The sequence below is a fragment of the Macrosteles quadrilineatus genome, unplaced genomic scaffold (genome assembly GCF_028750875.1).
Source record: "Macrosteles quadrilineatus isolate MER2022 unplaced genomic scaffold, UCM_ALF_1.0 Scaffold_1__1_contigs__length_201487025, whole genome shotgun sequence".
In the NCBI taxonomy this organism is placed as follows: domain Eukaryota; kingdom Metazoa; phylum Arthropoda; class Insecta; order Hemiptera; family Cicadellidae; genus Macrosteles; species Macrosteles quadrilineatus.
The window spans coordinates 15,734,930-15,760,734 of NW_026542594.1; the positions used below are offsets into that span (position 1 = coordinate 15,734,930).

The 25,805-nt window shown below is 35.8% G+C and overlaps 1 protein-coding gene across 6 annotated transcripts in view; it reads left to right on the plus strand.

The window, feature by feature from the left end:
• Nucleotides 1-25,805, plus strand: part of LOC129004303 (huntingtin-interacting protein 1) — a 166,743-nt gene that overhangs the window by 74,641 nt on the left and 66,297 nt on the right. For all 6 annotated transcript variants that reach the window (XM_054432837.1, XM_054432845.1, XM_054432854.1 and 3 more), the window contains one exon: nucleotides 19,021-19,109. In XM_054432837.1, coding sequence (XP_054288812.1) covers nucleotides 19,021-19,109 — 89 coding nt within the window. The remainder of the gene's footprint in view (nucleotides 1-19,020; nucleotides 19,110-25,805) is intronic.

Sequence of the window (25,805 nt, forward strand, 5' to 3'; positions counted from 1 at the left end):
ATGTTCAGTACGTACAATAACTTAAAAAGTGGGGTACAGTAAACACAACACAATCAAATCAGCTCACTAAGCAAAGTCACAACTACTGTAAATGTACACACACGAACGACTGGTACTGTACTGAACAGTGAACACGTGTGCAGTGAACTAGAGCTAAGATAACCTCAATTAAAAGAAAATTTTATTCCGGCGGCCGGCCGAACCATCCGGAGACCGAATCAACCGAGGCCGAACGAGAGGGAGTCTACTGTATATCTGTTACTCAATACATAGGACAATAAAAGACCTGCCTTGTTCCAAGTAATAATTTTGAATAAAAACATTTATTTCACATTATTGTAAGGTTTAGATAGAGAATAAAAATTAATATTTAAGCCTACATTTAAGCTGCCTCCAATAATCCTGAGTCGTAGTTTATTGAGAATGGACTATATTTGAATACATAAGAATAAATCAAACATCAACATTTAGACCAAATATTTCATATTAAACATATACCGTGACTTTCATGCACTCACAACAGTGCTTGGTTAACATTTTATCAAGCAGCATTTAAAGGGAATCCTCGAAGCGGTTTTGAGATTACCTATATTGTGACTAGTGTGCAAAAATTAAGGCCTATCCATAACAGTACAGGATAAAAGTAATTTTATGTTCAGTGTCATACAATTGCAAGCGTTGAAAACTTAAACAGCTGACCACTTTATCTTTGTGTTTTGTTTTAAATTTGTTGCAAAGCCTACATTGTTATTACTATACAATTACCTTCGATTTTTTAATCAGGGCTGTTATAAGCCCTGAGATAAATATAGTTTATCTAAATTACTAAGTAAGTATGAAATAATTCCTAAAACTATGGAATTACCTAAAACCAGAACTTGCCTCTGGTGTTTTGTCCAATAAGTTTTTTGTTTCTAACGAAAAGGAAGACTTGCCGTAAGTTTATGTCGCTCAAATTTTCTTAGGAGAACTTGCCTCTGATGTTTGGCAAGTTTAGTCCGATAAGTTTTTTGTTCCTAACGAAAAGGAAGGCTTGCTGTAAGTTTACGTGTTACCTGGGATATTTATTGGTTTACCTTTTGTTTGCCAGGTTCTTAAAGGTTGTAGATTTTCAAGCTCGACGTACATTTCGCCACAAGTGTGGCATCCTCAGGAGCAGAGTTTGTATTCACATAACTTAAAACATCATTACTATTTATTTAAATTATTGGTCAGCAGACAAATTACAGCGAGGGCGTAGAAAACCGAACGTTTGCGCAGACTGGGGGCGCACGTATGTCACTGTCTGATTGCCTACCTATTGTCCCTGTACTGGCTTGAGGTATGTTTGGTAGGTCAGGGGATGGAGGTGAGCTTATGATGTTTGAGCTTTCTATTCTAAGACTGCAACGATGCCAAATCTCTGCACTGTTGCCACATTGTTCTTCTAGTTGGTTTATATGAGTTTGAAAATTATTGAATTACTATCAGAGTACCCGTCCTTCGAACGGGGTTGGCATATAAGTTTAAATTGCTTATTCCAGTTATACTCAAGCTTTTCGCTTGCAATGGGGGAGGACAAAGTTTGATAAAATTTGCTTCTATAAATTGACGGTATACTATGGTATTACAAATCTACCATAGCCATAATGTTCTACCTCTTCACCTTAACAATAAAGAAAAATAAAGTATTACAAATTTAAAAAAATCACAAATTATTCATTACATTAAAAACAAACATAACTGTAAACAATCCTACTTTGACAGTTCTCATTGCGTATCACAGTTGTTTGTTGCTGCTTAGTTCAAATTAGGTGTTTACATAAATGCAAAAAACATATAGTGCTGCACCCTGTTGGTAAATCTTATAACTTTTTAATGCTTTTGTATATCATAGAACCAACTTTTTTAGTTGAAACAGCTGACTAAATTCTTTAATTCCCTTTAAATATGAATACTCATAAGGTTAACATGGGGAACTACAGAGCCACTGGGGCGGAGCCCGAAGGGATTTTTGAGATAAGAATATGCCTATATGTTAATCGGGAATGTGAGCTATCATCATGCCAAATTTCAGCCCAATCCATCCAGTGGTTTATGCGTGATTGACCTTCAAACAAACAAACAAACACACAAACTTTCACATTTATAATATTAGTAAGAGTACCTGGGACCGAGCTTTGCTCGGGAAAAATTATTAGTTTACTCTGAAAAGTATTGCAGATACATTAATCCACTCCAAATCTCCACACTGCTCACCTTCACTACTTACTTCACCACTCCCTACGTCGTGGACCTGTTTGCCCCCCTTCCCTATACCGTTTTAGAATTGCAGATACATAAATGCCACAGACAGTTCCCACACTCTGCACTCCTAGCATTACTACTTCCTACACCATTTCCTACGTCATGGACCTGTTTTCCTCCCTTCTTGTAGCATTTTAGGATTGTAGATACCTTAATGTAATTCCCATAAACAGTTCCCAGACTCCAGACTGCTCGCCTTGACTACTTCCTTCACCTCTTCCTACGTCGCAGACCTGTTTCCCTCCATTCCCATAGGATTTTAGGATTGTAGATTCCTTTCTAATCATCATAAACAGTTTCCACACTCCAGACAGCTCGCCTTTACTACTTCCTTTACCACTTCCTACGTCCCGGACCTGATTCCCTCCCTTCCCATAGCATTTTAGGATTGTAGATAACTTGATATAATCGTTATTAACAGTTCCCACACTCCGGACTGCTCACCTTTACTACTTCCTTCACCACTTCCTACGTTGTGAACCTGTTTCCCTCTCTTCCCATAGCATTTTAGGATTGCAGATTACTTAATCTAATCGTCATAAACAGTTTTCACACTCCAGACTGCTCGCCTTTACTACTTCCTTCGCCACTCCCTATGTCGTAGACCTGTTTGCCCTCCTTCCTTATACTATTTTAGAATTGCAGATACATAAATGCCACAGACGGTTCCACACTCTGCACTCCTAGCCTTACAACTTCCTTCCCCATTTCCTACGTCATGGACCTGTTTTCCTCCCTTCCCATTACATTTTAGGATTGCAGATACCTTAATTTAATCGTCATAAACAGTTCCCACAATCCAGACTGCTCGCCTTTACTACTTCCTTCACCACTTCCTACGTTGTGAACCTGTTTCCCTCCCTTCCCATAGCATTTTAGGATTGCAGATTACTTAATCTAATCGTCATAAACAGTTTTCACACTCCAAACTGCTCGCCTTTACTACTTCCTTCACCACTCCCTATGTCGTAGACCTGTTTGCCCTCCTTCCTTATACAATTTTAGAATTGCAGATACATAAATGCCACAGACGGTTCCACACTCTGCACTCCTAGCCTTACAACTTCCTTCCCCATTTCCTACGTCATGGACCTGTTTTCCTCCCTTCCCATTACATTTTAGGATTGCAGATACCTTAATTTAATCGTCATAAACAGTTCCCACACTCCAGACTGCTCGCCTTTACTACTTCCTTCACCACTTCCTATGTCGTGGACCTGTTTTCCTCCCTTTCCATAGCATTTAAGGATTGCAGATACCGTAATCTAATCGTCATAAACAGATCCCACACTCCACACTGCTACCCTTGACTATAGAATCGAGTAATCTTCAGTATAATCTTTGCTCAATAGTAACAACTGATGTTTTTCCTTTTGTACTGTATTTTGCTTTGCTAGTATACTGTGAATAGACAAATTACAAGTCTTTTGTTTACTTTTTCCTTGTTATTTAATTCAGCCAACATGGTTACCTAGCAACCCATAAGACTAATGTTAAATACCCCCGCCGCAGCAAACCTGCCGTCTAAGTGAATTTCCATTTGGCCGAATTGATTTTCAATTGATCTATTTAAATAACATTAGGTTTAACGAGTACCTAGGTTTGCTGCTACAAGGAAACTAATAAAGTAGGCCTAGTGTGTTTTTAGTAAAATATTGATAGCTTACTATAAAATAAATAAATTTGCCAAGTTTGATCAAAATATATCCATAAACAAGCAAACTACAACATTTTACAATATTCTCCATAAGAATAACATGGGAATTTTAAATTTACCATTTTTTTAGTTTTCTCCGTAACCAATAACCGTACAAAAACACTCTGATATACTGAATTGTTTGTTTTTTTAAGCTCTTTAAGAAGGTATAGAGAAAAATTGGGAAATTTTGTGTTTTGAGGGTAAAAAGTGAGAAAAACCAATTTTTACCCCATAAAACCCCCCATAAAACCCTGTTCCCATGGTCCGATCATGCTGGATCGCGAACTCATTCAAGTTTATCCCGCCTTACACCTTCAAACCAAATTTCATCAAAATCGGATAAAAATTACTCAAGTTATCGTGTTCACGGACACATATATATATATATAAATCTTAATAAACTTAGTACCCAAGTAAAATTATTTATTAATAATAAATCATTTTACTTGGGTACTAAGTTTATTAATGTTTAATCTTTATTTATATATAGTAGCCCTATTTTTCTATTTTTCATATATATAAATCTATACAGGGTGTCTCAGACCACCCGGCCGGCTTGTATAGCTCCAATATGAAAGCAAATGGAAACCTAATTGCAACTGGAACCCCCTATTTTGACCCCAAGGAATTCAGCTAAATTATTTTCAACCCCAAAAAAGCACCCCAAAGGGCAGATTTTGGGGGGTAGGGGTGGTTTTTGGGAAATTTTCAAATGTAAAGGGGGGTCGTGTTATACCTCATTTTAAAGGTCCTTTAGTCCTGAGTATTTTAGTGGAAAAAGATTTAAATTATCTTCATCCCTATTTACAGGGTGTTCAAAAACGTACAAAAAATAGACCTTTGAACTACTTTTCACTGTAAAGAGGTGGAATTTCATGGGGGGTTCAAATTTTGATAACACTTTAATTGCTAAATGAGCTTTCAAAAAACTCTGGTTTCAACCCTTTTGCTATCTTTTTACTTATGTTACGCATTTTCAAACTTTAAGAAGTTTCAAAAGCTGTTATCTCAAAAATTTCAAATGGCAACATGGGTTTTATTACAAACCACATTGTAGCCCTTATAATTAGCTACAAATTTTGTATTTAATGTTTTTTGGTATCTTCAATGGTTAAAGAGATATAGTGAAATTAGTGTATTTTAATGTTTTATTAAATTGTATTCAAAGTGTTTGCTGTTGTAAATGTACACCTCTAAGTCTCAATTAAAACTAATTTTGTCTAAAACAATAAAATAGTACTCACATTGTTGATCTTGGAAGATTGATAAAGGAAAGGACACAACTGCAAATATTCTTAGTTATTTTACAATTCCATGGCTCTAATAGTGCTTTAAATGAATAATTTGTTTGAATCAGCATTAATAGTCTACATACCTCTGGACTTCTACAAATGCTTAAATTGCCTTCCATTTTGTTCCATGCAAACCCCAACTCTGTTTATAGGCACGTAATACTTCTTCTCCACTATGCTACTGTATTGCTATTTTACTACTGCAGGTGCATTCACCTATCGTACAGGTCCAGTAAGTTCCTTAAAATTTGTTTTATCTGATAAAACGTGACCAGTTTCACGCACACACTCATTGATTTCATGATGATTTTTTTTTACAAGTAGCATTTATAGACAGTATTCATTCAAAGCACTATTAGAACTTTGGAATTGTAAAATAACTAAGAATATTTGCAGTTGTGTTCTTTCCTTTATCAATCTTCCAAGATCATCAATCTGAGTACTATTTTATTTTTTTTAGACAAAATTAGTTTTAATTGAGTCCTAGAGGTGTACATTTACAACAGCAAACACTTTGAATACCATTTAATAAAACATTAAAATACACTAATTTCGCTATATCTCTTTAACCAATGAAGATACCAAAAAACATTAAATACAAAATTTGTAGCTAATTATAAGGGCTACAATGTGGTTCGTAATAAAACCCATGTTGCCATTTGAAATTTTTGAGATAACAGCTTTTGAAACTTCTTAAAGTTTGAAAATGCGTAACATAAGTAAAAAGATAGCAAAAGGGTTGAAACCAGAGTTTTTTGAAAGCTCATTTAGCAATTAAAGTGTTATCAAAATTTGAACCCCCCATGAAATTCCACCTCTTTACAGTGAAAAGTAGTTCAAAGGTCTATTTTTTGTACGTTTTTGAACACCCTGTAAATAGGGATGAAGATAATTTCAATCTTTTTCCACTAAAATACTCAGGACTAAAGGACCTTTAAAATGAGGTATAACACGACCCCCCTTTACATTTGAAAATTTCCCAAAAACCACCCCCACCCCCCAAAATCTGCCCTTTGGGGTGCTTTTTTGGGGTTGAAAATAATTTAGCTGAATTCCTTGGGGTCAAAATAGGGGGTTCCAGTTGCAATTAGGTTTCCATTTGCTTTCATATTGGAGCTATACAAGCCGGCCGGGTGGTCTGAGACACCCTGTATATATATATCTATATATATACCTATATATATATATACATATATAAAAATTTGAACGAATGGTGTTTTTGGCCTCTGGGGACATTAAAATGAAAAAGTAAATCGGTCCCGGGCCTAAGTCTTACCATGAGACCTACGGTAATAGCTACTTCCCTATAGGGAAATTCGCTAAAAAATGTGATTTTCAGTTTCATTTTTCTACGTAATTAGATTTTTGTTGGCAGTTCTAATTGCAGTAAACTCGTTTTTAGGCCAGAAATAAACTATATACAACATTTGAAGAAAATCGTCGGAGCTGTTTTCGAGATCTTGGTGCAAGCATACATACAAGCAAACTTTGCTCGTATTAGAGTATAGGATTGTAATCTTCTTTTTTGTCAGCATTGTGTCAGGATTTGAATTATGGATATGTTTTTAGATGTGGTAGCTTTCTTGGACTTTAAAAAAAGAATGTGTACGTTTAAGGATTGTTTATTACATGGGAATGAAAAAAAAGCCTACTACAAAGTTCAAGATTACTTGTATGCTGCTGAAGTATAAACTAGTGGTTCTAATCATTTAGCAAGAGTTTTATTATTTTGTATTATCTTTAATTACTTCACGGGAATTATTAGTTTGTGTCAAAATCATAAATTATTGTTCATATATTTATTATCTGTTTTTTGTTGCCATTTAGTTGGATTTACAAAATTTTATACCTTGTTATATTTGAATATGTTGTATTGTAGCACTAAATTTTAAACTGTGCTCAAAATCTTAGGAACTACTTAACATTTTTTTTTAATAATTTACGATTCACATTAACAATTTTTAAGAAATCTAGACAAACCACCTGTACATGTGATTTTCACAAGTTTTATGTTATGTGCAAATAAATTATCACTATCATTATCATAGTTAGAACAATGTGGCAACAGCGCAGAGACTTGGCAACGTTGCAGTCTTAGAAGAGAAAGCTCTAGCATCATAAACTCACCCCCATCCACCATATCAAAGTGACGGCCATTTTAGTTTTAGCGAATTTCCCTATAGGGAAGTAGCTATTACCGTAGGTGGCACGGTAAGACCTAGACCCGGGACCGATTTACTTTTTCTCATTTTGATGTCCCCAGAGGCCAAAAACACCATTCGTTCAAATTTTTATATATATGTATATATATATAGACATATATATATATATATATATATATACTAGGGTACATGTTGCTCGAAATCGAGCAATTTAAAATAAGTACATGAGTTGAGGAGTTACAAATAAACAAATGACTTGTTTAAAAACTAATAACAAATTTCCGATGATTTTAAAAGAGTCAACTAAAAGATTATTTACTGATAAAAATACTCACAATTTACATAACAGTCTTATTCCAGTTTAAAGGGTTAATGTTTAACTCAAACTGTCCATGGACGGGAAAAGGCAAGCTTACAATTTAAGTCAAAGTAAAAAGGCTGTCAGCTTTTATAATGTACAGTACCGTAGGCCTACCTAAGTTATTTAGCCAATTTGTAGGTGTAGGGTGTAGGCTACTTTAAACTTTACAGAACAGAGTTAGGTAAAAACTGGCAGAACTCTGAAATGGAGTTATTTATCATAGACATACTCATATGCCAAATCCTTAAAATAAAAATTCTAAGATTAATAACTTATATCATTAACACGTTCGCTACTGAGCGTCGCATATATGCGACGCCAGGGTCATTGCCACAGACCGAGGTATACATTTGAATCTTACACATAGACCGACTGCCACTTGGATAACAGTACACACAGACCACGGGCGAAAACCTGTAAAAAATTGATCATTTACATTGTAATACGCTACAATCGTGTTTGTAAATAAATTATTCTTGTTTTTTGTATTTTTTATAACCTTTTGTTATGTCGCATATTTGCGACGCCCGGTCTACAGCGAAAACAATAGTGAAAAATATCATAGTTTTCTTGAAATAGACTAAACGTCGCATATATGCGACAGTTCATTTTTTTGTGTTTTAAGGTGAAAGTAAGTAAAAAAATAAACGGATTATTCAAGAACAGTTTATAACTGAACAAATATAAAAGCTACATAGGATAATGCAGCATACATACTGCATACATACATACAGTGATGCAGAAAAGTAAAGACCAGTTTTTCCAACTATTATATGACGTCACCAATCATCATATCCACAGACCAAGCGACGCAGTTGTGCGTCAGACATCTCTGTAGACCACTGCAGGGAATTCAGTGCCTTCAAATAGACCACTACAAAGATATAAGCATTTTAATAACATTAGAACCCCGACGCAAATATGCGTCGGCAGTCTATTTTAATGTGACTAGCCGTCGCATATATGCGACGGCAGTCTATGGGTGGAAACCGGCCGTCGCATATGTGCGTCGCTGGTCCATGTGAATGGAAAATTTCGTACTATTGCAGTAGCGAACGTGTTAAACACAAACCAACATCCAAAACTATACACATTTTTAATACAACATAGATAATTTACACAGTGTCTGTTTACAATTAACAACATGTGTTCTTCTTCAGGCATTTGACAGTTCTGGTTGTTTACATTTAAATGTCAAAGCAAATGTAATATTTAATTTATGACAACAGCTGGAGTTTCAAAACAATGTTTGTTTCCCATGTTAATCTTATGGAGAAATACGAAACTTTAAAGGGCCCCAGGGCCTCACTCTCTAATTTTTTACCTAAAAAGAAAGTTTCCTGCACAACTTCACGTTACGCTCTTTCCAATGACACCAAAAACATGTCAATCGGTTCAGTAGTTTCGGAGGAGTAATTGTCACAAAAATCCTGCTTGCGTATTAAATAAGTAAATAGATATATGTCCGTGAACGCGATAACTTGAGTAACTTTTGTCCGATTTTGATGAAATTTGGTTTAAAGGTGTAAAGCGGGATAAACTTGAATGAGTTTGCGAACCAGCGCGATCGGACCATGGGAACGGGGCTTTACGGGGGGGGGGGGGGGTTTTATGGGGTAAAATATGGTTTTTCTCACTTTTGACCCTCAAAACACAAAATTTCCCGTTTTCTCTTTAGACCTTTTTAAAGAGCCTAAAAAAACAAACATTTTAGTATATAAAAGAATTTTTGTTCGATTATTAGTAACGGAGAAAATTTAAAAAATTGTAAATTTAAAATTCCCATGTTATTCTTATGGAGAATATTGTCAAATGTTGTAGTTTGCTTGTTTATGGATATATTTTGATAAAACTTGGCAAATTTATTTATTTTGTACTAAGCTATCAATATTTTACTCAAAAACACACTTTATTAGTTTCCTTGTAGCAGCAAACCTAGGTACTCGTTAAACCTAATGTTATTAAAATATATTTAACTGAAAATCAATTCAGACAAATGGAAATTCGCTTAGTCGGCAGGTTTGCTGCGGCGGGGGTATTTTAAATTTAAATTATGTACAAAAAAATGGCTGATTTTATGAAAAAATTTCAGAAACACTTTTATTTAGCATTTAAAATTCCCTATCAAAGTTCAAAAATATTGGATGAAAAATTGCTGAAATATTACGATTTTCAGTTGCAAAACAAGGAAAAATAAGGTGTATCAGCCTTATTCTACTGTAATATTTCAACAATTTTTGATCTGATCTTTTTTAACTTGGTATCGTTTGATAGGCAATTTTTTTGCTAAATAAAAGTGTTCATAACATGTTTTCATAAAATCAACCGTTTCTTAGTTATTTAAATTATATAAATTAAAATACCTACCATTTTGATCTTTTGAACTGGACCAAGTTAATTCTTTTGTCTGAAATAAGTATCTTCTACTTTAACATACATACCAAGTTTCATAAAGATCGATTTAAAAAATCAGGAGACACAAATGTTTATGTAAAATATACAAAATGGCGCATATCTGGTTAACAAAGTGATTTGGGGAAAAATCTTGATTTTATCATAGGTAATGTTCCCTTGGTAGATTTCCCATCCTTATAGAACAGCTGAAGCCAATTTTATTGTTAGTTCTGTCCGGTTTTCTGTAGATGTTGTGTTTTGTTTACAATTTGTTTCTATTATTTTAGGGTTAGTTTCTCATTATTTGTGTCTCACTGTTTGGTTATATAGCTAGTGGTAGAGTTATTGTTTATGATTAGATAGTTTTATTTGGTTAAACGAGGTTTTAGATTACTGAAATAACAATAAATAAGTATTATAAATGTTTATCTCAATTTCTTTTAATTACATACTTTTGCATTACAGAGGTGTTGATATTTGAAAGTATTTGGCTCAATTTGTATAGTAGCTGGTTTTTTATAACCAAAATTTAAATACCCCCGCCGCAGCAAACCTGCAGACTTAGCGAATTTCCATTTGCCTGATTGGATTTAAACTAAAATGTCTCCTTAAAAATATCACATTTATTCCCTATTTAAACAGAATTAGTTTAATGGGTACTTAGGTTTGCTGCAACAGGGAGGGTAAAAAAGTTTTTTTTTTATGTAGAATATTAAAAGGTACTGTGGTTTAGTAAGAAATTAATGTATTTTCCATATTTTATCAAAATATGTTCATAAACAAGCAAACTACAACAGTTGACTTATTCTCCATAAGAATAACATGGGAATTTTAAAATTACAATTTTTTTGAATTTTATCCGTAACAATTAGGCGCATAATAATGCTTCAATATACTAAATTATTCGTTTTTTTAAGCTCTACAAAATAGTTTAAAAAGAAATTGTGAAATTTTGTGTTTTTAGGGTCAAAAATGATAAAAACCGATTTTTACCCCATAAAACCCCCCATAAACCCCCGTTCCCATAGTCCGATCATGCTGGTTCGCGAACTCATTCAAGTTTATCCCGCCTTACACCTTCAAACCAAATTTTATCAAAATCGGACAAAAATTACTCAAGTTATCGTGCGGTCGGACATATATATACACAAGCTGCTACACCCGTGCTTTGCAACGGGAAGAAAATGTGACCTAGAGAGCTATTAAAGTGGTGGTGATGTGTGTTTTAAAATACAGCAACTCTATGATTTAGTTTGAAAATATAAACTGATTTAAAAGCGTAAACCTACTTACTTTCAAACCCCTACTTTTGATGTTAATAGATCCCTAAGAATATTATTATAACGATACTTTTAAAACGTAACCAGAATATAACTTACAAATTACGGTTACAACTACAGGCAGAAACGCGTGTCTATCTATGCGTACCTGTGTCTCGTACTCGACTGAAGCTCCGATCGTTTCTCTAGGGCTTTCCAGAAGCGTAGGGTCAAAGTACAAGGGTCGTCTCATTGTCTCTACCGAGCGCTTCCTCTTGCTATTGTATTATGTAGGCTACATGTTTAAAACCAATGTCCACTTCTTGACTTTATAATATTAACTAAATATCTTGAGGTGTAATATAAAATAAATAATAATCTTCCGATTTATAACAATTCCTCCCAACCAAAAAGAGAATGTGCTTCCATCAAATAAAATAAACAAAACAAAACTTGGGAGGATTTTCTTTCTCTATTTACATGTCCAGTTTCTTAGGTACCCTCCGGGGCCTTTGCGAGCGTCGAAGGATAGCCTGTTCTTGATGTTGGTCGTGGCGTTGGTCTGCATCATATGTGACGACTGGTTCTGGTGACCTTTGCGGTGAAAGAGGGGTAGCGGGAGTGATAGCCTTCTTCAAAGGCGAGTTCTGGGGGCTCCTTTCAGTTGTTTCAGTTTGTTTGGGACTTGATCGAAAGGCTTCTCTTGGGAAACGAATAAAATCATCTTCTTCTTCCTCCTCACCGGCCCTTGCTTTGAGATGATCTGCGTGGACAAACCTAACCCTACCATCAACTCTGACCAAATATGTCACAGGACTGACAACCTTTGTTATAACTCCTGGCTGCCACTTGATCTTTTCCTGCCGAACTGTTCGGACGTAAACGTTGTCATCAATTACAAAACTCCGAGGCTTACCACGGTGATTGTTGGCCGTACTTGTAATGCCTTCTTGTTTAATCTCCATCTGACTGGTCAAGTGAGGTTTCAAAAGACTCAGATGTGTTTTGGGCTTGAATTTAAACATTAATTCAGATGGGGTCAATCCTGTCATTGAATGGGGTGTGTTCCTGTACGTGAACAGAAAAGCGTCAATGTGGTGTTGCGTTGAGCGTTTGCTATTACATTTGGCATCATGAAGCATCTGTTTGAGAAATGATTCCTTCACTGTTTGTACTGCTCTTTCGGCTAAGCCGTTGGAAGCAGGATGAAATGGAGGTGTCAGGATATGATGTATACCATTTTTTTCCATAAATTCCTTGAATTCAGATGACTTGAACTGCGGTCCTCCATCCGTTACTACTGTTGAAGGTAGCCCAAATGCCGCAAAGCAATGACGGAGCTTTTCAATGGTGTGCTGAGATGTAGTTGTGGACATATAAAATACCTCAATCCACTTAGAGCAGCTATCTACTAGTATAAGGAAATCTTTCCCTTCAAAATAGGCAAAATCCAAGTGTAGCCTTTGCCAACAGTGTTTCGGCCAAGTCCAAGTTTGGAGTGGAGCTAATGGGGCAGACTTGCGTGTTTTCTGACAGATTGAGCACGTACTCACCATATCTTCAATTTGTCTGTCCAATCCAGGCCACCAGATGAAACTACGGGCCAAAGCTTTCATTCTGCTCTCACCCGGATGTTCTGAGTGGAGCAACAAAATAACTTCTTTCTGATGTGTGGGAGGTATTACGACCCTATTACCCCACAAAATGCAACCCTGTTCCACTGAAAGTTGAGTGCTTTTATTGAAGTAAGGTTTCATATCTTCTCGTTCAACATGTCCTGGCCATCCGTTCGTAACATAGTCAATTACCTTTGACAAAACTGGATCGAACCTTGTAGCTGTAGATATCTCCCTTGAAGTAATCGGTAGCTGGTGAGCGTAAGAGAAGAAAGAAATCTCACCTTCGAGTTCTCCCTTGTCACAGGGCAGTCGTGATAACGCATCAGCGTTAGAAATATCCGTACCCTTCTGGTACCGAATGTCGTACTGGTAAGCGGCCAAGGTCAGTGCCCACCTTTGGATGCGGGCTGCTGCAAGTGTCGGGATGCCTTTGGTAGGCCCTAACAAAAATATCAAAGGACGGTGGTCGGTGACCAACGTAAATTTCCTTCCGTATAGGAATTTGTGGAACTTTTTCACAGCGTAAACTAACGCAAGAGCCTCCTTTTCTATTTGGCTATACTTTATTTCACATTTCGTTAGCGTACGCGAAGCGAATGCAATCGGCCGCTCTGTCTTGTCAGGTAAGGCATGTGCGATGACGCAACCGATACCATAGCTTGAACTGTCACACGTGACTACTACATCTAGATTTGGGTCATAGGGCATTAAGACATTGTCCCTAACTAGCAGTCTTTTGCTTTCTTCATAAGCAAACTCACATTTACTACACCAGAACCATTTTGTATCATTATTCAAAAGCCTGTAGAGCGGGTGTAGCAAGGTTGCCAAATTAGGAATAAATTTTCCATAAAAATTTATGAGCCCTAAAAATGACCGCAACTGAGAAACATTTTCTGGCTTGGGTGCATTTAATGTGTCCCTGGTTAATTCCTCACTCTGATGAATTCCCAATTCATCTAGGCGGTAGCCTAAGAACACAAGGCTAGACTTGAAAAACTCACTTTTACTAATATTGATTCTTACTCCATATTCCATTAGCCTACTAAGAACTAATTCAATTAAAACTTCCATTTCAGATAGGCTCTTTGAAAACACTAAAATATCATCAATATAACACACTGTGTTACTTATTCCACTCAAAATCTGATCCATAGTCGCTTGAAACAAAGACCCTGCACTAGTGATACCATAGGCTAACTTTTTGTAACGAAACAATCCCTTATGTGTGTTGATTGTGAGCAACTCTTGTGAGGACTCATTAACCCTTAATTGGCTATAAGCCGCAGAGAGATCTAACTTTGAATAAAATTTTGCCCCTGATATCCGAGTAAGGATATCTTCAGGATTCGGTAACGGATAGTGATCCGTCCGCAAGCAAGGATTAATAGTGACCTTGAAGTCCCCGCATATTCGAACTTCATTATTATTCTTGGGTACAACAACAATGGGAGTCGCCCATGAGGACTTGGTTACAGGGTAAATGGTCCCATTTTTCTGCAATTTCTCCAGCTCGTCTTCAACCGCCCCTCTAAGGGCAAATGGTACACTTCTGGCCTTACAAAAGACCGGTTTGGAATTTTCTTTCAAAATAATATTTACAGAACTGCCTTTGATTTCACCGGGTCCTTCCTCAAAAACAGGGGCAAATTTCCCTTTTAACTTAGCGACTAGGTCATCTGGAACGGACTTACCGTTCACGAGATGCACATCCTTACTGGCACATTCCTTGGTAGCACATTCCAATCGACCCGGGGTGACCGCTCTCCAATCCAACTGTAGCTGTTCCAGCCAGTTCCGTCCCATCAAGGTAGGTTGATTGTCTCGGGAGCTCTTGACGACAACGACAGGTAACTTGTAGTATTCCCCCTTCGATGTGGTTACATGTGCCTGAAACTTTCCGAGAACAGGAATATTTTCTCCAGTATATGTTTTAAGCTTAATGTTGCAATCTTCCAACTCCGAGCCAGCCCTTTTAAAATTTTTACAATAAATACTGTCTGGCATGCAGGTGACAACAGCACCGGTATCTATAACCATTTCAATTGGAACCTGGTTAACAACCAAATTGACTACAAAACTATTTGGTTTGTTATCATTAGCATATGCTATGGTATAAAGTTCGAATGACGAGTCCCCAATATCTTGACTGGGACCGTCATCATTGTCCTCATGAGAATCACAGAAATTGATATTTCCATTAGGCCTAGGCCTATTGCCGCTAGGCTTAAACTTATTAAAACTATTTCTAGCCCGACACACACTGGCTAAGTGACCTTTCCTTTTACATTGGAAACAGGTAAAATCTACGAATGGACAAGTTTTAACATCATGCTGTTTCCCACAACGGTAACATTTTTGTTGGTTACCCCTTCGTACCTCAAAACCTTTAGGCCTAACTGCAGATGGTGCAGTAGGTACCTTATGACTAGGCCTACTATTCTTAACATAATTAACTTCATAAGTCATTTGTTTTTCTGGATGCAAGGATCGAACATTGCTATCAGCATTTTCTAAGACCAAGGCGATTTCAAGAGCCTTTGAAAAAGTAAGAGAATCCCCTTCTGCTAGGAGCTTACTTTGAATCTGTGAGGATTTCAAACCACATAAAAACTTATCTCTTAAGGCCTCATCAAGGAATGAGCTAAAATTGCAAGTGGCAGCCAGTTTCTTTAGCTGAATAGAATAATCACTAATACTCTCCCCTTCCCTTTGAATACGTCTGTTGAAGATAAACCTTTCATAGGTTATGTTACATTTAGGAGTGAAATATTTCCTTAAAACTTTGATAATTTCTTCATATTTCTCATCTTTTACTAATTTAGGATGTAGTAAATCCTTTAAGGTTGAATACAAGGATGGCCCCATAACAGACACAAAAAATGAAACCTTGGTTTTATCCTCAATGGTATTGATAGCAAAGAAATGTTCAAGTCTCTCCACATAGTTTTCAAAACTTTCTAAATCCTCATTAAACTCACTAACCTTGCCGATGAGTTGTTTTGCCATGGTTACAGACTGTAGAAAACTTACATAAAATCATCCATAAAACATGTGCTCACGATGTTGCAACATAAAATCATCACGCAGAAACATGAAATGAAGCACTTTGTCTCAACACGAAAACCCGATCCAGGCCTAGCCCACGAAATAATTTGATTAACCACTCAATTAAGTTTACAGTACTATACTTTTCACTGTAAATCGCGTGAAATAATTTGATTAACCACTCAATTAAGTTTACAGTACTATACTTTTCACTGTAAATCGCGTGAATACGCACTTACTTCCTCGTCGCCAGTTATTATAACGATACTTTAAAAACGTAACCAGAATATAACTTACAAATTACGGTTACAACTACAGGCAGAAACGCGTGTCTATCTATGCGTACCTGTGTCTCGTACTCGACTGAAGCTCCGATCGTTTCTCTAGGGCTTTCCAGAAGCGTAGGGTCAAAGTACAAGGGTCGTCTCATTGTCTCTACCGAGCGCTTCCTCTTGCTATTGTATTATGTAGGCTACATGTTTAAAACCAATGTCCACTTCTTGACTTTATAATATTAACTAAATATCTTGAGGTGTAATATAAAATAAATAATAATCTTCCGATTTATAACAAATATGACAACATTCCTTAGTGTAGCTATAGCATCAATTATTGCTTCATATTGATGCTTTATAAATGACTTGTTTTACAATTTTATTCAAGCCTCTTCACATGTAGCTTACTATATAAATTTAAAAAAATGAAACTTTGAGCAATACTTTACAAAACGTATACAACCTCACTTTAAAACCAAACATAAACCTCCTCAATCTACATAAAGCGTCACAAACATCTTATTCAAATAAATAAATAAACACCAGTTCATTTTACTGACCAGCTGTTTCATTTACTAAATTAAATTAAATCATGTAAACATTGGAAGCATGCCAGGCGTGTAGCCCTTTGGAAATCAGCCTATGGGGCAGAGCCCTTAGGAAATTCGTCCATATCAATACTTTTCGGCAAATCTACACACTCTAAGCTTCATTTTGATGTGCCATATGCCTATATTTTTATTTGGTAAATGACCTTAACCGTTTACATAAAATTTGATTGTATCACTTTAATAATATAATAGATATATATATATAGATATATAAAAATTTGAACGAATGGTGTTTTTGGCCTCTGGGGACATCAAAATGAAAAAGTAAATTGGTCCCGGGCTTAGGTCTTACCATGAGACCTACGGTAATAGCTACTTCCCTATAGGGAAATTCGCTAAAATCAGCTGATTTGCAGCTTGAGCCAAATACTTTCGATAGGTAGTTTTTGTTGACAGTGTAGATAAGATCAAACCAAGTATTAAAGTTCCAGGCACCTATAATAAATTCTTGTAATGAATTCTTAAAGACATGTAGAATTAATAGTAGTAATTGAGCGGAGCGAGCAAAGCTCTTTGAGATGGACCTTATGCAAACTAAGTAATGAATTAATGAACTAGTAATCAATTAACTCAATAACGGCTGAACATATTTAATCCAAACATTCCAGGGTTATTTTTACAAACAGTGTTCATACAAACATATTTCAATTTGATAATGACTGTACAATTTCAAACCAACATAATGTTTTAGCATTAGCCTTATGAGTTGCCATGATGGTTACAAGGTAACAACATGGATGTAAACAAAGAATTATAGCATATGCTTGTTAGGTTGTTAGCAAACTAATATACAATCTAAATACAGCACTAAGGAAAACCCCCTTAGGTGACAACCTTTGATCAAAGAATACAGAGAAAGTAATACAGAGCATTTGGAAACTACCACTGTATTTAAGAGGAACACTATCTTACTGTAGTAAAAGGTGAAGGAAGTAGTAAAGGCGAGCAGTGCAGGGGGAACCGTATGTGGCTGTTTAATATATATAAAATACTAAAATGCTATGGGAAGGGAGGAAAACAGGTATTTTACACTAAAATGTCTCCTTAAAAATATCACTTTTATTCCCTATTCAAATAGAATTAGTTTAACGAGTACTTAGGTTTGCTGCAACAGAGAGGGTAAAAAAGTGCTTTTGTTGTAAAATGTTAATATTGTAGTTTAGTAAGAAATGAATGTATTTTCCAAATTTGATCAAAATATGTTCATAAACATGCAAAGTAGAACAGTTGACTTATTCACCATAAGAATAACATGGGAATTTGAAGTTTACAATTTTTTTTGAATTTTCTCTGTAACCATTAGGCACATAACAACGCTTCAATAAACTAAATTATTTGTTTTTTTAAGCTCTACAAAATGGTTTGGAAAGAAATTGTGAAATTTTGTGTTTTTAGGGTCAAAAATGGGAAAACATATTTTTACCCCATAAAACCCCCCATAAACCCCTGTTCCCATAGTCCAAGATCATGCTGGTTGCAAACTCGTTCGAATAAATGTAGGTTTACACGTTTATACCAAATTTAATCAAAATCGGATCATTTTTGCTTGAGTTATCATGCTAATGGACACACATTTATATATATGAATTTGAACGAAAAAGTAAATCGGTCCCGGGTCCAGGTCTTACCATGAAGTACTACATTAATAGCTTATTCCCTATATGGGAAATTCGCTAAAACCCAAGCTTTAAATTTTGTATATAATCTATGAAATCCATTGTAGATGTGTGTGTAGGGGCCTAATGATGTCATACAGTAGATTAAAAGAACCAAATTGTCCCCTTCTGCGTCCTCTCACCGTTGCAAATTCAATGCATCAGTATAATGTCAACAAGCACAGTTCAAATATACGTCAACCCCGCACAAAGGGTGGGTACTCTGCTAGTATATATATACTTGCTATAACTATAACTGTAACTACTATACTCTATTTATTATTACAAACAACAATTATTTGTAGGGCCTACTAGTAATATTCTTGATGATTGTTATTTAAATATATTTTTATTTGCAGAAAAGGCAAAAACTTTTGAAGAAAAGTTCCAAAAGTTAAAAGAAGTGTATTCAAAACTACGTGATGAACACATCCAGCTTATAAGACAGGTAAAAATTGTATTTAAATGACCTATAATACTAGGATTGCTTTCAGAATAGTGAATGCCAGTTGAGCAGAGCCATCATGTTGCATCATTTTATTTTATGTACGAAGTAAGAAAACTAAACAACGTCTATAGATGAAATAAAACTGATTTATTAATTGAAATTAAAAGTTTAATCAAAAAATTTAGTCGGCATCAGAGCACTCAAAACATTTCCAACATGAATCATTCTTCAGAACCAGTAATTATTTTCAGTTAATAGTAAAACAACGTGAATCTAATAGCTTACTCATAGCATTGGATAAACACAGACTTGAGAGTATTTAGTAAGTTAAAAATAACTGATTGAAATTATTGTTTTAGTCTTAACTTATATTTATTACATGAGAAAAATCTTTAACCCTAGGACTGCCATCTGCCGTTTGAACTCATGTGTTGACTTAAGTGAATGTAAATTACTAACACCTAAGTTTTTACTGTTACAATAATTATCTTTTATTTTACTGAAGTACACATACAACATTTTTACTCAAACATATCTTATTCAACAATTCTCATTACAACATAAACAATCCTAACTATTTACACATGAACAGCTGTTACCAACATAAATTAAATTAAATACAGAACAAGTAACAGCAAACATATTATATAAAAATAAAATTACATTCAACATCATGTGTGTGCCAGGTGCCCAACCGTCATTAAACAGCCGTTCGGACATTTTTTTTCAAACGCTTACTACGCAATGAAAATTATCCAGAAGCGTAATAATTTTTATACCGTTGGAAAGAGAAGATTCTAAACTTTTATTTTCATATGTAAATGAACCTCGTAGCACTAACTTACTTACTTACTGCCGTGGCTCTTGGTACCCAAGGTGGTACTTTGCCTCGCCAACACATTGCCTCCAGATTTTTCTATCCATTGCCTCCTCTTCCCTTCTTCCAGTCTTCTTAGGTCTTTTCTAACCTGGTCTCGCCATCTCAACTTGGGCCTTCCTGGTGTTCTTCTGCCCTCCGGATTGTTCAAAAGGACGTTCTTGACTAAGGAGTCGTCCTCTTTCCTTAGTAAATGGCCAGCCCATCTCATTCTCCTACCTCTCACCTCGGCCACTATGTCTGGGTCCATATATAATTGCCTCAACTCCGCATTGTGTTTTATCCTCCACTCTCCATCTTCAAAGGTTGGACTATATATTTTTCTCAACATTTTGTTCTCAAATACTATCAAACGTTTTTATGTTTTTTTACTTAACACCCAATTTTCTGAGCCGTATAACAGAACTGGTCTTATAATGTAATTAAATCTAAGGCTTACCTTACGATCCAATTTAATATATAGTGGAGACCTAGGTTTCTACGTCGAAACGTTATCGTCAGTCCTTTGTCTCATAGGTTAGCTAAACATTTTGTTTGCCATCTATGAGCTACATTTTAGCTAACCTATGAGACAAAGGACTGACGATAACGTTTCGACGTAGAAACCTAGGTCTCCACTATATATTAAATTGGATCGTAAGGTAAGCCTTAGATTTAATTATGTTCAATAACGATCCAGAGGCTATATCTCCAAATGGTCTTATAATGGTTTTCCTATACGGAGTTTTGTTTTGTGTGATAGTATTCGAGAGCTTAATAGTTTGTGGGATGCTGATAAACTTCTGTGTGCTGCATTTATTCTTTGTTGTATTTCCATATCTTCTTCATTATTATTCGTCAGCATTACTCCCAAATAAGTGAAGTTGTTTACTTTTTTAAAGTTGTACCCTTCTATTTCTATATTGTTGTCATTGTTTATTTCTGTTGCTCTTCCACACTCCATTATTTTTATTTTCCCTTCATTTATTCTTAAACCAACTTTCTTTGTATAATTTAGAAGTTTTGTGACCAGCGCTTTCAACTCTTCTTTACTCTCCGCTATAATTGCAACATCATCTGCAAATGCAAGGACGTTTATTTTGGTCCCTATTGTAATTCCAGCTTCTGTTTGTCTTACTTCTTGTAGTGCTTCCTCTAAAGCTAAATTAAATAGCAATGGGGACAAACCATCCCCCGTCTTACGCCTGTGCTTACATCAAACTTTTCTGAGATTTCACCATTTATCTTAACCTTACACCTAAATTCTGATATGCTTGATTTTGATAAGTTTATTAATTTTTTGGGTATTCCATACTTTTCCATAATCTTCCAGAGTCGTCTTCTACTAATTGAGTCATATGCTTTGGAGAAATCGATAAAAAGGCAGAGAAAGGTTTTATTACTTACTTTCCGTGTCCGGAAAAATCACCAGCTTAGTTAGATATTATTTTTCCAATAATCTGCCACTTATATGGCTTTGTCATTTGCCTCCTTAAGATCGAGCCAGGAGCATGTTCTGTCCATATCTGGACAAACTAGTAGATGCTCATGGTCCTGAGAGGCCCCACATGTGCAGTTTGGTTCTCCTTCATAGTACCCCCACCTCATGAGGTTTACTTTGCACCTCGAGACCCCACTTCACAATCTATTTAGGGTCCTCAATGTGGGGTAAGGCAGGTGACAGCCTGCAGGGAGTTCCTCTCTGAGTTGTACTGGTGGCTGTTGAGCCTCCTGCCTCCATAGCTGAAGCCTTAATACTTCCGGTGTTACTGAATGTATCTCAGTGGTTTTGAGGAAACTCTTTCTTGACCGGAGTCTAGAGGGCTGCTGTTGATGCCCATATAGTGGATGACAGTGGTCGGTCACTTGCTTCTGTCGTTCTACTGCGGCTGCCACGTTTCTCCTTATATATGGTGGAGCTACCCAAATGAGAGGGTATATACTGTCCACTGGGGTTGGTTTTAAGCATCCTGACACGACCCTTGCAGTTTCGTTGATGGCTATGTTTACCTGCTTTGCATGGGCAGAGTTTCTCCACACTGGTGCTGCATATTCTGCTGCTGAGAAGCTAAGGTTTTATTGAACTCATAGTATTTGGCAATTGCCTCCTTCAGTATGAATATTTGATCGGTAGTTGATCTACCTCTTGTGAAGCCTGCTTGATGTTCACCTATTATATTTGATGTATACTCCTCCAATCTTTTTTGTAAAATCTTTGATAGTATTTTGTAGGTGCAGTTGAGGAGAGAAATACCTCTGTAGTTGGTGCACTCTTTTTTGTCACCTTTCTTATGAATCGGAATGGCTATCGCTTCCTTCCATTCGTTTGGAATCACTTCTTTTTCTCAAAGAATCTGTTCCTAGCACTAACAGATCAATATAACTGTTATTATAATTTGAACAATATTTAATGCGCGTAACATTTTTGAATCGCAATTGGTGAAATCTCGTAACACGTTATCATGAAACAAATCTACATAAATATGTTGATAATTGACACAGAGTGATGATAGTCATACCTATTTGAAGCTAAGAAAACATTCTATCTCTATGTTTTGGTGCCGTTTAGTATTGAGATTCAGGTGACACATTAGTTGTAACTGGCTTGTTGTTGTGGTTTGCCCCTGAGCTGGTAAGACGAATATTAAGTGTGGTTTATTTACCTTGTATTTTTGTTCCAGCTCAAAAAAGTTGTATGTAAGTTACAACCATGGTTTCGACGCCGATTGTGTCATGGTCATGTAGGACATGTCGAGAATCAAAGCATTGTTGTTGTTGTGTTCTCCAGCTCAGTGTTCTCCAGCCGGCTCCCGTGACGGTACAATTAAATAAACGCAGGCCTGTATTCTGTCCCCAAAAACCTTTTGCTAAATATTAAATATTATTGTTGTTATATTAAATATTAAATATTATCCGTGTCCCAATGTTTTTGTGATTTTGACGACATCCAAGCGACCGACTGTGACAACGACAACAATGCTTTGATTCTCGACATGTCCTACGTGACAATGATGCAATCGGCGCCGAAACCATGGTTGTAGCTTCCATACAACTTTTTTGAGCTGGAACGAAAATACGATGTAAATAAACCACTATTAATATTCAAATGTTCAGCGCAAATTTATAGATTTTTCCCAATTTCCGTTTCCCCCCCCCCCCGTAATTCTGGTAAAAAAATTATTTGAAACAAATCAACCACATTTCCATGTAGGGAAATAAATTGTCTACATTTCATATATCTTAGATTGTCTGTAAAAATGTTGGTGTAAAAATTCTAGGCCTCTGCTTTTGAAAACCATTCCAAAACTTTTTTTAATTTTTACACATTTGACAAAATAAAAAAAAAACCAGTAACAGGGATTTCTGATATTTCATTGTATCCTAAATCTTCTTTCTTATCTGAACAAAACAAGTATGAATATGACTAGGTTATCAATAGTACTTTAGGCACTGTGAACTGTTAAAAAAACCTCTGCAAAATGGCAATTTTGCACGGGCACCAAGCATTTGACCATAAATCAGGTCAGGGCAGTCCTAGGGTTAAAATACCATATATCTTTGATTCTTTGCTCAATGTCTTCAGCCGAAGGTTTTTTCCTTTGTACTGTATTATTAGGTCGTATAATAAACATATGCTTTGGTTTTTTGTTTACATTTACATTTCTATTTTGTAACCATCATGGCAACCCATAAGCCTAATGTTAAAAATTGAACAGCTTTAGTTAGTTTTAAATTGTAGTATAGACATAATCTCATTGAAATTTTTGCTTCACAGACCTCCCTACTATTTGTCTAAATAACTTTGGTAAGTTTAGCTGAAATTTGATCAGCAGTTATTGTGTGATGATGAAACAAAGTTTGCATTGAAGTTGATTCCATCGCTTCGCTCTGCTCAACTATACGTACTCATTTATTTATTTATATTCTTATCCAGATTTTAAAACAAATGGTTATTTTGTTTTATTTAGTTAGTCGATTTGTTGTTTTCTTGTTTTCATTTTATTAAGTTTTGTTCCTCTGACTTTCGCTAAGTAAAGCACTGTTTCTTGTTTTAAAATAAAACTAAATCTTTAGATGAAGAATTCCATTTAATGAACTACAAGTTAGTTTGTTTACAAGTAAGTTTTGTTTACAAAAACAATATAATAATAATTAACAACCATATGACTTTATAGTCATATGTCATTTCCCTTCTTCACTTATAAGTCAAGTCTTTTGGGAGGATTTACTCTTCGTGATGACTATCTACTATCTACATCTTTAACTCCATTTCCAGCTTTACTTCCGTTCACTTTACTTGCTCCTGCCGGTTCTTCAACGTCATAAAAACGTTTCTTCAAAAACCAAGAGTTCCTTCGATAAATATTCCCATCTGGAGTTTCTATAAGGTATGATCTTGGCTCCGGACCTTTTCTTACGACTGTAGCTGGCTGCCAGTCTCTGTGTTATTTTCTATACAGTACTTTTTCTCCTTCTTCAAATTCTAAGTTGTTCTTTTTTGTTCTGTTACTGCATTGTCTGGATTTTTCCCGAATATTTTGCAATTCATTGTGAACATTTTGAATTATTTTAGGTTGCAGAATTTTATCTGTGCTAGGGAGCAGTGTCCTTGTTCTGCGCCCCATTAATCTTTGAGCTGGAGATCCAAGATTTTTCCGAGGTATATTTCTTTGATGAAGTAGGGCTAGATAAACATCCGTCTTTTCTTCTAGACATTTCTTTACAATGAGTTTTGCCTCTTGAACATACCGTTTGGCTAATCCATTTGATCTTGCAAACAAAGGTCTTGAAACCCTTTTATTGAATTGCCACTCTTTTTCAAAAATTTTGAACTCAAATGAATTGAACTGAGTACCTCCATTGATAATAACGTTTCAGGAATTCCATGTACTGAAAACAACTTTTTGAGTTCAGTAATGACATTTGAAGATGTTGTAGATTTTAACTCAACAATGTCATAAAAACCAGAGTAGGAATCCACAACAACAAGATGATCTTTACCAGATAGGTGACAAATGTCAGTTCCTATTTCCATCCACGGTCTAGTTGGTACTTTCTTGCTGTAATAATTTTTCCTCGTTATTATCTTTTTGGAGCTTTGAGCATATTTTGCAGTTCAAAACATAATTTTTGATTTCGTTTAGATTTTTCGCAATGTTAGGCCAGAACACGTATTCTCGAGCAAAATTTAGTGAGTCTTGTATTCCTCTGTGTCCTAGGTGGATCTGTTTTAGTGTAAGTGGACAAAGATGCATGGGCAGCAATATTTTTTCCCCTTTAAAAATTATATTTTCATGAACAGCTTGTTCATCCCGATAATTCCAATACTTGTATAGCTCTTCTGGCAATTCAGATTTTTCTTCAGGCCAACCACTTAGAATGACGTGCTTAAGTTTGGAGAGTTCAGATTCTTTTTCTGTGAGATGTTGAGCCTCCTTAAGTTTTTCTTTTGGCATGGATATTACCAAGTCTACTGCAAAAGAAAGTTCTTCTTCAGGAGTAGCCTGATTTATGCAGTCTCTACTCAGTGTGTCCGCAATATATAATTCTGTTCCTTTCTTATAAACAATTCTTGGATTGTAGGGTATTATCTCCATAACGATACGCCTAACTCTTGGAGGGGTGTCATGCAAGGGTTTTTTAAAGATCGATTCAAGAGGCTTATGGTCAGTTTCAACTACCAGACTTTGTGATCCCCATACATATTTGTGAAACTTCTTACATGCAACTGAAATTGCTAGAGCCTCCTTCTCTAACTGGCTGTAAATTTGCTGTGTTTTAGTTAGAGATTTGGAAGAATATGCTACTGGCCTATTTTCCTGTAGGAGCACTGATGCAAC